General features: G+C 38.6%; 1 protein-coding gene across 2 annotated transcripts in view; it reads right to left on the reverse strand.

Moving 5' to 3' along the window:
* The window catches only part of LOC117409029 (glutamate receptor ionotropic, delta-2), a 612,251-nt gene that overhangs the window by 259,362 nt on the left and 339,018 nt on the right, over positions 1 to 13,871 (reverse strand). Inside the window, exon 5 of one of the 2 annotated variants that reach the window (XM_034014543.3) lies at positions 1,060 to 1,113. The exons of the other annotated variant lie outside the window; for it this stretch is intronic. Coding sequence (XP_033870434.1) covers positions 1,060 to 1,113 — 54 coding nt within the window. The remainder of the gene's footprint in view (positions 1 to 1,059; positions 1,114 to 13,871) is intronic. 2 annotated transcript variants of the gene reach the window in all.

A 13,871-nucleotide genomic window follows, 5' to 3' on the forward strand; every position in this document is an offset into this window, starting at 1 on the left:
AGGAGGTATCCATGCCAGATTTGCTGTACCGCGTCACGTGGCAACAAAGATGTTTGCATTTTGAAATACTCGGTCACTTATCAAATTCACTTTGCGGTTTTATTGCTGGACTGTTTAAAAAACAGTTAAGACAGGCTTGTAGGGTCACGTAGCTTGAGATTGAATACTCCCATCCCTCTGAGCTACGCACAGTGGCATAAAACACCCATAACAAATTATTTAGGTCAGACAGCGGAATTACTTTGAAATCAATATTTAAGATTTTTGTTTTAGCCAGTCAAATAGGACACCCATTGCCCAGGCGGTGGTCTTTTCTGTATTTTTGTTTTCCGTTTCTATGTCCAGAAGCTGCGCTTCAGAAAGTTCAAGATGCCTTTACAATATGCATGCATATATGTATTTATTTACAATTAGTATAAATATTATCCTGCAGCACTTACCTTTTTGAGATCCTTTGTGTAAACATAATGAGAACCCTGCAAGTGGGATTCACCATGCTTGTTCTAAAACTCCCATATACCCCAAGGTTCAATTTATTATTTGTTATTATTTGTTTATTTAGCAGACGTCTTTATCCAAGGCGACTTACAGAGGCTAGGGTGTGTGAACTATGCATCAGCTGCAGAGTCACTTACAACTACGTCTCACCCAAAAGACAGAGCACAAGGAGGTTCTGTGACTTGCTCAGGGTCATACAGTGAGTCAGTGGCTGAGGTGGGATTTGAACCGGGGACCTCCTGGTTACAAGCCCTTTTCTTTAACCACTGGACCACACAACCTCCTTCAATCCCAAAGCAGAGCCTTAGAAATCCTCAGCAGTGTAGCTTTTCCATTTATTTTCAACACTAAGCCCGGTTTTCAATCTGCTGGTATTGGATATAAACTATCACAGCATGCATCAACCAAGCCAGATTTAAAGACCAGCTGAGAACAGTTCAAGTGGGATCAATATACTCTTATTTTATCGTTTAGCTTTTAAATGAGTTGCAGTCATTGCAATACCTTAAACTGCTAAGCTGGTGAACAGTACACTCTCTGTCACAGCAGGCAAATGTTTACCTCATTTATGATGATCCAATGGCAGTCAAAAGCCACAAGGTTGGTTTCTACGACCTGTGGAGACACAAGTAAAAATCATTGAGATACCAGTGCGGCTCGTCATAAGCGGTTAAGCTTGTGTGTCATTTTGTAAAAGTGAAAAAAAAAGGTATTTTACTTTTAAACATGATGTGTGTTAACCATTAGCCTCTGGCGCCTGTTTCATACATTTTCAAACCTTACATCATCCTTTCTACGTTTGACTATATTGCTATTGGCTAACATAACAGAATCCCAACCATTTTGAGGCCAGTTTTCTGTTGCCTCAAAATGGGCTGGGATTCTGTATTTATTCGACACATATCTAACCTTAAAATGACCCTCTGTCAAGTTTTTTCTCTATTTCTATTGGCTAACAAGATATAAGTGTAACCCATTTTTTTAGACATAATCTTGATGTGTCTGTTACTAGGCTGGGCATGGGTCTTCTCTCTTTTGAAATCCATACAGTATGCTAGTTGTTGCATTTTTTTCAGTGAGCCATGGCAGACAGTGAAAACATTTTTTTACTTCATATGGCATTTTTCTAGCTTTCAATTAAGTAAAATATAAAAATAAAAAATGGCGGTTGCCCAAAGCCTAAACAGGAGCTTCTTCAACAGGGAGGACCTAAACCAAATCGCTTTTTTAGTTGCTCGTGGTATGAATAAAAAACAAATGGTTGACTGAGTATTCAACAGCATAATATGTTTTGTTGGCCTTGTTTGCTTTTTAAAACCGGTGTCACAGGAAATTTGGTCGACTGGGAAATAAGTTGACATCGCCCATACTGCACATGTACGAATTTCTGAATTTAAAGGGGGGGTTCGTTCGGAGGTCAATAAAGATTACAGTACTGAAATGCCATTAGTCATTTTTTTTAGAAATAAAAACAAAGGTACAGACAGTGTTTTTGTGTAAAATTTGACTTTTTGCATCTCATATATTATTTATTTCTTAGCAGATGCCCTTATCCAGGGTGACTTGCAATTGTTACAAGCTATCACATTATTTTTTACATACAATTACATTATTTTTTACATACAATTACCCATTTATACAACTGGGTTTTTACTGGCGCAATCTAGGTAAAGTACCTTGCTCAAGGGTACAGCAGCAGTGTCCCCCACCTGGGATTGAACCCACAACCCTGTAGTCAAGAGTCCAGAGCCCTAACAACTACTCCACACTGCTGCCCAGCAAGACAAGTAAGTTATTTCATGGTTAATTTCTTCTGTAGATCAATCACACTATTAAAATATGCTTTTTTTCATTCTTTAAGAATATATAAACTGCAGTTTCATCATAAAAATGAATATATATTACAATCTTGCATACCAGTATGTCATACTTGTATACTTGTGTACTAGTAAACATAGTGAAAGCATGGTAAAGCATAGATAAGCATTGTGTTGTAAAGCCCAAAGAGTTATGGTAAAGCATAAAAAAATAAAGAAACACACAAACAAACCAAACATGTCAAACCATGGTAAATGCATAGCTTAACCATTTGAAATCATGGTACACTTTTAAGGTATAACACACAGATTGTGTGCTGCATGTTATAATTTATTTACTGTATTCCTTTGAAGTTAAGGCTTGTCAGGTTTCAATTAATTTTACACAAGTGTTTATTTTACACAAGGGGTTTAAAAGTCATTTTATTCAAAGTAAAACAGGTTTAACACTAGAACGACCAAGGCGGTCATTTTCTATGTAAGATATGGAGCTGTGCTTTTCTGACAAAGAAAGAATCACTTAGCTGCAAAATTTAGTGCGATAAAATACAGTCATACCTATTCCAACCAGGCGTGGTCAAATTGACCGATATATATAAAGCATATTATAACATTTAAATGTTGCGGTATTATTTGTATTTATCAGTCAGGACTTGCCACCATGTATTGAAGTTTGATTATATCAGTCTCCATTCCTCAAGTGAGCGGTCTGTTGACATTTTTATTGTTTCAATGAGCCTCCTGATAGCCCATCAATCAGCCTTGACAGCTCACAGTGCTAGGCTGTCTGCAGTCTGGTTACTATAAGTCACTCTTCTTTTCTAAGAAATTAATTGTTACCCCAATACACATTGAAAATGGATCACTGAAGACGCAAGACAGCAAAGCAGTGTTTGGAATTACTGCATATTTCATACCAAACAACGATTCTGATGCAGCAGAGACAGAAAATGACAAATCTTACTCTGAAGCAGACTGGGTTTGCAAAGATGAATTTTCCAGCAGTAGTGGCAACGAAGGCGCAGGAGAAAAACAATCCTGTGGCAGCCCCTGCAAGGATGCCAGCCACTTCACCTGCATCTGCCCCTGCACCTGAACCCATGGAAAATTCATCGGGCAGCAGTGTGGAGTAGTGGTTAGGGCTCTGGACTCCTGACCAGAGAGTCATGGGTTCAATCCCAGGTGGGGGACACTGCTGATGTACCCTTGAGCAAGGTACTTTTACCTAGATTGCTACAGTAAAAAAACTGTATAAATGGGTAACTATGTAAAAATAATGTGTAAAAAATAATGTAATTGTATGTAAAAATAATGTCATATCTTGTAACAATTGTAAGTCGCCCTGGATAAGGGTGTCTGCTAAGAAATAAATAATAATAAAATAATAATGGAGCATTTGGTACCAGAAGCCTCGGTTACTGTTGATAGCTGTGCCAAATGCGCAAAGACAGTCTACGGTAAGTGCACTGGATATTTTGAAAAGCACAGGATCTGTGTGATTTCTGCCAGGACTTAGACTTTGCAAATGAAGCCCATTCTGTTCAAATGTTTGTTATTCATGTCATTTCAATTTATAGTATGTCTGTAATATAAATACATAGCTTTGGTTGCATATATGCGTTTTGTTATGTACGAATATAAACCCATTTATTTTTTTAAAAAAAGTTGATACTTATTTACATTGTTTCAGTTGTACAGTTTTGTATGCATATGATATATTTGTATATACACATTTATTTTCTAATTCATTAAATTTTTTACTGTTTTTTGAGGATGCGCGTTATGTAATATGTCTGAATATAAACACATTTCTGTTCAAATGTCCGTTTTATTTACAATGTTTTGGTTGTGTATTTGCTTTATATGACATTCCTAAAACTACGACTTATATTCACTTTTTTGTCCTTTCATTTATAATATTTATATTGTTTTTAATACACCGGTCAAATTGATCGGTCATGGTTGTTGTAGGTATGCCTATAAACGCGGTCGTTCTAGTGTTAAAATGAACTACATATCAGCATGACACTCAGTGCTGCATCTCCAGCCCTGCCGCACCACGTGTTCACTGTATTTATTACATACCTCTTCTGAGTTGTACATACTGATAAATCATCTCCTGATCACTCGATTTATCACCAAACTCCTCAATAAGTCAGTATTTTATTATTAAAACATGTCAAAAAGCTTTGCAAATGTCAGCGATTTTCTTTGAGTGCTGGATGTGGTGGAAGCAGCCATCTTGGTTGTTTATCACATAGTCAGCCTTTAGGCTAGACATGCAAACCGCTAAATCCTTAAACATCCAATATATCACTCTCCAAAGTTAAAATGTAAATCCTATACCTTATAGCAATGCATCAATATAAATGAGATATAAATTCAAAATTGTTCTTACCTTCCACTATATGGAAATGTAGTTATAGAATACAAAATGAAAACAAGAGCTGTCTTTAAAGGCAGACTTCTGAATATGACCAAACAGCAAACAGCTTTTTCAGAGATCCTCCGAGCATGTACCGCACAAATTGTAGTTCACAAGTTGAGTGACACTTGACTGGGGTTTTACCTCAGCTTTTATAGTTTTTTTATCCATTTAATACGTGAGAAGACACAAATAAATCTAATGTTTTGCTGTTGTGACAGCTCCTATCTTTAAGTGAACAATATATCTAAAAAATACCGGTGACTCCCTTTTCAAAATTAATTGAATGTGAGCTCATGGTTCACTATCTTCCACCCCTCCTTTCACTAAAAATGAGGTGAACTGGAGTTCACAGGGTCCTTGATACCAAATACAATACAAGTATATATATATATATATATATATATATATATATATATATATATATATTGTGAACAAGCTGCACTCACTCTGGTTCGTGCCCCTTTAAAAATACGACCCAGAACAATGAAATGGAGTTTTTCCGCGCTGAGCGCTAATTTTTAATGCACACAAAAATAAAACAAAATAGAAAACAAACACCTAGCTCTGTACGAGCACTAACTAAACCACAGGAACACCCTGACTACCAGTGGGACAGCTAGGCTGTTTCCCCACTACACAACACCACACAGGTTTAATACAACACACTTTTACCTTACGACTGCTGGGAAGCAGAGTACCTCTTCCTGCCTCCTACTCAGCAGCCTAGAGCAGACTGACTGTTCTCCTTATAAACCCTGCACCTGGCTCTAATTTACAATCATAGCCAGGTGCAGGTGATAATTAACAATAAAACAATTAACAGAAAACAATTAACCCAGACAAATGTGCATTCCGCACATGTTTTTACTGCAGAGAGGTTTTAACCCCCTCCCTGCTGTCTCACAATATATATATATATATATATATATATATATATATATATATATATATATATATATATATAGTATATTGAAAAATGTTTACAAGAAAGAAAGTAAGAAAATTGAAAGAAATGGAAAAAAATATAGAAGAAAGAAAGAAAGAAAGAAGGGGAGAGGGTTCCTGCTCAGTTCAGTGACAGTTAACCCGTCCTGCTTGCTGCTGGAGCGTCCAGATTGGACAGCGTGTTTCTAAGGTGTAACACCAGCTCTATTTGATTTATATTAACCTGGGTCAAAAATACATGTCCCTCTTAGCAGCATATTATGGCCCATTGACAACACCTTTTCAGTGTGTTATCAATGGGCCAGTTTAACTTCATATACAAATAAACCACTAAGCATACAGTGGCCAGTCCAGTTATTTTCATTTAAATTTAGGCTATAATGAACATCTTAAATATAATAGTCTCATATTAACTGCTTAGACTAAGCCTGACATCTCTCTGTTTCTAAAAATTCCCCTGTGCAAGCAGGTTTAAGACACCCTGTTTACCTGCAAGGCTAGTTTCTTAATTAATATGAAACTCTACTGCAAGCGTGTGATAAAGAGAGAAAGAATCAATGCTGTAAATCTCCCTCCTGATCAGAAAGGGAGCCGTGTAAGGTTGGTAGTACGCTTCCCCATAGACGGGTCGACTCAACAGTGGGCGGAAACACGAAGTCGGATATCTTGGTGGAGGAACGTAGCTGTCAGTACACGAAACGACTCGCATGTGATCAGCTGTGGGCCAGGCAGCGATTGGTTACACCGGGGCACCAAGCTGATTGCAGGGAGGAGTTGGGTAGTACAAAGGGGACACAGCTATGCAAGTACGGCTCCTTGTGCTGAAAACGTAACAGATGGCCCGAGCCTGTATTGTTTGCTGTTTTTGTTACGTTTGTGTTTTTGTGTTTTATAGAGGAGGAGTAAGCACCCAGGAGCTGTTGCTTCAGAGCTAGCAGGCAACCCTGAGCACTTCCTTGCACGGCATAGGACACACGTGCACCACGATCCCCCGGAGTTGAGAATGCACACTTTCGTGCACGGAGGACGCTGGACGGACAAAGTCCTTGGATTATTATTATTTCGGGTTACAAGCCCACCATGTACACCCCAATTTGTTAAAATAAAACACAGGTCGTTTTATGAGAAATACTGTTTGGACATTCACTTTGTTCCCCACACCACTTACACCACTTGCACCTGACAACAAAGCGCTTTTCCAAATTCACCGCATGAAGTAATTTTTGGCCGGATTCAAGAGACGCCTCAGACCGGTATCTTTTCAGATAATACAAAAGCTAACATCCTAATTTTTATAACTAAGCTCTTATTATTTTCTTAATATAATGAGGTACATACTCCTGTCTTTCTTAAAGCACCTTCCGTTGGTTATCATTCAAGGTTGGCAAATCCCGCTTTTAAGAGCCAACACTGAATCCTGCTTTGAGGTGCCAAAGACTAAGCCTTATCTTTTGAAGGTCTAATGCCCTTCCAGAATTATACTGTGTGTCTGATACAAACTTTTAATTCTTTCACTTTTAAACTCTATAGTTTCCCTGTAAATAAATACCTATGTTTATTACTGCAGTAAAACTTAAATAAATGCAACACTGAGGCCTTTTTAGTTAATTGTAAGTCTGTCCAACAGTTGCTTTTTGTTTTGTAATACAAAATCCTGCTTATTTTTGGCTCACAAACATCATCCCAAACAAAGTCGCTACCTTTCTGATAAGAGCTTATACTGTAGACAACTCTTCTAATTTAAATGAAATGCTCGCTTCGGCTGCCAGGTTTTCATTAATTTCTATAATATAATGAAGAGAACGGACATTACCTCATATACTCCATATTCTGGTACCAAAAGGTATTTCATAAGTTAAAAAGATCGCTCATTATAGAAAGGCCTTGGATTCAAAACTACTGATTACCAACAAATCCCGCCTCAACTTCCAAAAAGCACTTTCCATGCCCAGCACCACTTTGCTACAAGCAGGTAAAGAAGAGGTCACAAAATTAGTTATTTTCCTTCAGTAGGTCCACTGTGTATTGAAGTTATTAATTACAGTTTACACTTTATTGCCTTATATTCAAACATAACACTTCATATGCTATAATAAAACATTTACACTTCTATTCTGTTTGAATTATTCTAGAATACCTGTGTTTAGCTTAAAGACTACTTTCAGATCAAGCTTACTTCTTTTCTAAATAAGAAACATGACTGTGAATCCATTAAACTATAGGCTTGTTAATTTTGAGAAATAAAGCAGCATTGTTAAGACTTCTGTTATTACTATTTTTATTACACTAAAGCCCCAAACAGGCAAAAACACTTGTTAGTTCAACTATGCTGTTTCTATTTAATTAAAACATATTGTAGTAGAACCCTGACTACAGGGGTTAATTTGCGTATCTGCGGAGCAGTGCATGTTGGGGAACACAGTTTGGACATTTCTCAGCTATTGTCCAGTTATAGTGGACCCCACTGGACGACGTTCATTGTACATAGCGTGTGTGTATTGTCCCTCACCCCCTGTTACCTTTGTAGCCTTTGTCTGCGTGATGTGTGTAAAGTAGGTCAGTCACGGTCTCTGCCCATGTTAGCCCTGAGAGTGCCCTTCCCTCTGTTCAGTCCTTTGTGCATCTTGGTTTCCTAATTCTGCTGTTGCTGACTTATGTTTTTGTTAAGATGGTGTGAAAGTGCCACTAAAATAGCTTTTTGGTTTGAATCCTGTGGTCGTCTGATCCATTGGACCTTCGCAAACAAGAATGCTACGTTGGTGTCAGAAGATGGCGATGGAAGAAGAAGATGCTTCCAATTCTGAGAGAACAAAGGACTCAAAGAAGAAGCTGTGGCGGAGACCTGGCAGCCTCCCTGGATTTTGGAGTGGCCGACCCTGCGTCCGGAACAAGAAAAGATGCACTATTTGGAAGTCGAGGTGACGCAGACCTGAAGCGACTGCTGTCCCTGCTAGCAAGCAGCCTGGACGTGTAGCCATCCAGCGACGTGGCAGAGCTGTGGTAAGCGATGCGATGCTGGATGAGCATCTATGCGCCGGGGCAGACAGCGCCTCATCCGGCTAAAAGTAGGAGCCTGCTCCAAAGCTCTGGACCGGGGGCAACCAGATTGGCAACACAACCCAGCATTCAATGACGCTCCAGACCAAGCGCAACCCGAGCTCTTACAGCAAGGCTGTTTTTCAAGGCTCCAGTACTCACCCCCATTCCAGCACAAGCTCAACCCCAAGCTCCACGGCAGGCGATGAGTGCCTTTTTAAAGACTCCTGCACAACAGCAGCCCACACCGTGACAGTCTATGCCAAAGCCTGAAGGCACCCCGGCATTACAGCAGCTACCGCTGCCGCTTTTTATTTTTTTTCATGTCCTTATTGGAGTGCAAATAGTTTTTCTTGTGTTAAGCAAGTAGTGCAAGTTATTTCGCTTGTCAGTCAATCCTTCTGTACTTCAATATTTTAGATATTCTTATATTTGGCATAGCAACTAGTTCTAATTTCTGGAAATGTATATAGTTGGCTATAGGCTAAGGGATGGTTGTTAAAGCATGATGCTGCAGCACAGTGCTTTGTGGAAACAGCACACCTCTACTCCACTGACATTGTTGTGGGCAAATCCTTGTTGCCCTCGTTGCCAGAGCAAATGATTCTACTTTCTCTCAAATCAAAACGCAAACATCTCAAGATTTAGCGAAAACGATTCCGTAACATTGTCTATTATAAAAAAAATTAATCCCAGGTTTGTTTACATCCAGGAGCTGTCACGTAAAACACAGACACAGTTTCATTAAATTACAGCCAGGCCACACCATCTCCCACGTTCCCATTGAAATAGATACTTCCGTGTGGGCTAGGAAGGAAGTGGGGGTGGGGCTTGTATACTAAAATAATACTTTTGTAGGCTATACTAAAAACAAAACAAAAAACACACTGTATTGTAATTCGCGTCAAAATGACGGATCTGGCGGTTCTAGATAGAAGTGCTTATAAAATTGTTATTTTTGCAAATCTGCCACTCAAACGCCATCAGGATATCTAAATACATATATTTAGGAAAACTAATGCCTGAAGTGCACTCTAACAACAGTTTTGATTTTAGGAGTTAATATTTGTTTTCTGTTTCACTAAACTTACCATCTGTTTCAATAACAAATGAAAAATTTTTACACAAGGTCGACTTTTACTTGAGTGATATGGTAGTAACTTTATAAGTGTATGTAACTTTTATTGATAGCTTTTAATGATCATTGAGTAGTTTTATTTATTATTTGTTTATCGTTTTAGTATAGTTACCCTTGTGATTTTTGTGGAGGCGGTTCACTTCCAGTTTTCTGGGATAGTGATAGAGTCGCAGGGTGTTTTTGTTTTGGATTTGGGTATTTTTGTGCAGTGTGTTTTATTTTTAATACATTTTCTGTTCTTTTGTTTATTTTATGACACCGTTTTTTATTTTCTGTGATTGTTCATGAGGTGGGTCTGTCGCTTTCCTGGTGTTTGGTGGGCTGCCTTCATCAATCTTTATTATTATTATTAATAATAATAATAATAATAATAATAATAATAATAATAATAATAATAATAATACAATTGAACACATTGCCTTGTAATTGTTTCATAAACTCTGCTTTTAGTTTTGATTCATTTTGGGGTTGTTCCCAGTTTATAAATAAACTCTTCAAACTCTTCACCTTTGTGCTTTCATTTCCTTGAAGGGTTCTTGTGTGCAGGGATTTTTCATACAAAATTTAATTTTAGGAGTCCCCCTCTCCTATATACTACTAAGGGAGTGGTGTAGTCTGGTAAATTCAGGTGGCGCTACAATTGTATTGTGTAGTCCTCTTGGGTGACCATGGTTATCCTTTACGGCGGTATCTTCTGACACCTATGCACAATCCTACAACACCAGCAGAGCTGCGATATAACGGGAGTCACAAAAAAGCAAGAACCCACCTAGAAAGAGCCTTCAGAATTTTAAAACAGTGTTTTGCTTGTCTCTTGTTTTGTGTACCAGTCCAGTAAGAGCCAGCGACACCAATGGGGGAGTGTCCATGTGTGGTTATTTACATGTGAAGTGGATATGTGTGTGCACGTTTGGGAGAACAGCTTGAGAGGATCAGGTTTGTGACTGAAAATGACGTCCAGAGAGAAGGATAGGGTAAATCTCATTTACTCGTGAGCATGATGCAAAACACGGGAAATCCACGCACATTTTGACATGGAAACCTGCATTTCACGTGAAACGTCCACTGCTCCCAATTCAGACAGCCTTGGAAGCATACATGGAAGGCATCTGGCACAGGTCACTATAATCCTACGTCTCCACTGGTTCACAGCCACGGTGATCTGCAAATTAAAGCTGGGTTGGACAGTTTAAGAAAAGATTATACAGCAGGGGTTCCAAAACTTTGTTTGCTGCGCCCCCTTCAGAGTTTTTTTTTTTGCTATGCCCCCCCCCCCCTTTTAGTAAACAGTACAATATTTAGAAAAATATGATTCTTAAAATAACATATTGTAACGTCACGTGTAAAATGAAAGCAGGCTCCACACAGGCAGTAGCTTCGTGCTTTAATTCAGCAGTTTATTAGCACAGGACAAATGAACAATTAAGGACCAAAGCAAACAAAATAATAAAAATCTATCTGTGCTAAATTCCAGTCTGTCCAGGGTTGGTGAACCCGGACAGACTGCCCGCCCCCCCCCCCCCCCCCCACCAAACAATCTTTAACCCTTAGCGGTCCATTTATTGAGAGCGTCTCAAGCGCATCAGGTCCAATTTTATTTTAGACGCGCTATTTAAAAGTATTTTTTTTTCACAGTAAAACAGGTATAAAAGGCACTGCATATCAACAGGACACTCAGTACTGCATCTCCAGCCCTGCCCCACCCCTTGTTCGCTGTATTTTTCACATACCTCTTCATAGTAGTGCATACCGTTAAATCAACTCCTGATTTATCTCCAAACTCCTCAATAATGTGATCCAAGTCATTATTTTATTACTATAACATCTCAAAAAGCTCTGCAGATATCTGTGATATTCTTTGAGCGCTGGATGCAGAAGCAGCTATCTTGTTTGTTTATGTCTGTGTTATCTCTGTGGTGCCGGGGCTAAGTGTGTAATATTTGTCCAGTTTAATTTTTTTATTATAACTTTATTATAACTTTATAAAATATTTATTTAATAAAATGTTTCACCCCCGTTTGTCTGCTTTCTGCACACAGCAAAGCCTGTAAATTAAACTAAAAGCTAAGATCCCCCATTTATAAAAACTGCAGGTATATCTAAATATATATATTTTTTAATTTGTGAACAAAAGTATTTGATTTTAAAACCTGCACTTTTAAATGAAGGAGGGCTGGGTGACAGAGTGACTGAGCTACGAGAGGTCGGAAATGGCACAAGCTCTGTGGATGGGAATTAGTCTGATTTAACAGCGGGGTGGTCAGATTAAACATCCCTGCCTGGGTACTTGATTGAGTCAATCATCCTGGAAGCCCACTGAGTCTGCCATTTACCACATATCTTTTACAATCTGCAGGAAGTATTTTCCAGTCAGGTATTGGCACCCCCCTAATAACCTCGACCCTAGGGGGGCGCGCCCCACAGTTTGAAAACCTCTGTATACAGAGACGTTATGTGTGCATCAATATCAGGCTACGATCTGCCAACAGTTTTTGAGGTATTAATATGGCCTACTGGATTACATATTGAATTTTTTTTTATTACAAACAACTGTATCACAGTTTACTGGATCCAAAAACTGTACCACTGACTAATGGTACGTCTAAAAAAAATGTTTTAAAAAAAACTGTTAATTCCTCCCCATTCATTATTAAAATTTTAGGCTACATATCGTCTTGATAAAGTTCCTCCCTTATAAATCTTTTGGTTTACTGTACATTTGAAAAGTAAGAGTCCGTCTTAAATTTGGGCCAATATGGTATTCAATGTTTGGAATAGACACAACACCTAATAATTTTGTTGGTGGATGGGAGGTGATCTCATTTTTGAAAGAAGAAAAAAAAATGTTCATGATGAATAGAGGCCCCCATCATTTTATGTTACACTTATACCAATCAACATTACACAATAGGCTACTACTGCTCATAAGTAATCATTTGAAAAGTACAATTGTTATATGGGGGTTGGGAGTTAACCACTTGTGTCAGTTTGCAGAATCACTGCAGCAAACTGCCTGTGTCCCTTTAAGCAGTTGTAATTTTGTACAATAATACAATTCTTTGTATTTGTGCACTTTCTGCTTTTGTTTTAATATGTTTAACTTTTCCTCGAATAAACATGTATCTCTTACTTCCTGTCCCAGTAATAATTTTCTTTTTAAATTTTGTTATTTCTCTGGCAGATCTAACATTTTCTTCTCAAAATGAGGAAGAGCTTGCTGGCATGCAGCTCGACCCATTCGTGCTGGCTGCACTGCTGTCCCTGCTTTCCCTGTATCTCCTATCTCTGCACCATCTCTCTCCCCCGCACCCCCTCTCTCCACTTCAATACCCCTGTTTTCATCTGCTTCCGAGTCTGATGGACCTTCGTCCTCGGAGTCTGTAAAATGCCGGAGGAGAATGTCCAATCTGTTGCCGTAAAGTTTCTCTGTCAATATCTGCTACATCAGAAATAGGCTCGTTATTTGATGTACTGGATGATCCTGCAGTGTTTTGTGTATTACAGTGTTGTGAAACTGTGTTCTGAGTAAGTGTTTGTGTTGTCAAATCCTTCCACCTACAAAATCTTTTTCTTAAGGGCATGTCGGTTTGTTTTGAAGTTGAAGCATGAGCCTCGTGTTACAGATGAAGTTGCCGTCAGAGTGGAGGAGAGCAAGGGACTCCACCAGAAACATGTTATAATTGGGCAGCAGTGTGGAGCAGTGGTTAGGGCTCTGGACTCTTGACCGGAGGGTTGTGGGTTCAATCCCTGGTGGGGGACACTGCTGCTGTACCCTTGAGCAAGGTACTTTACCTAGATTGCTCCAGTAAAAACCCAACTGTATAAATGGGTAATTGTATGTAAAAAAAATAAAAATAAATAATGTGTAAAAAATAATGTACTTGTATGTAAAAATAATGTGATATCTTGTAACAATTGTAAGTCGCCCTGGATAAGGGCGTCTGCTAAGAAATAAATAATGATAATAATTGGTAACACAGTAAATATGATTGCTTGAATAAATTACATT

The sequence above is a fragment of the Acipenser ruthenus genome, chromosome 2 (assembly GCF_902713425.1).
Source record: "Acipenser ruthenus chromosome 2, fAciRut3.2 maternal haplotype, whole genome shotgun sequence".
NCBI lineage: Eukaryota > Metazoa > Chordata > Actinopteri > Acipenseriformes > Acipenseridae > Acipenser > Acipenser ruthenus.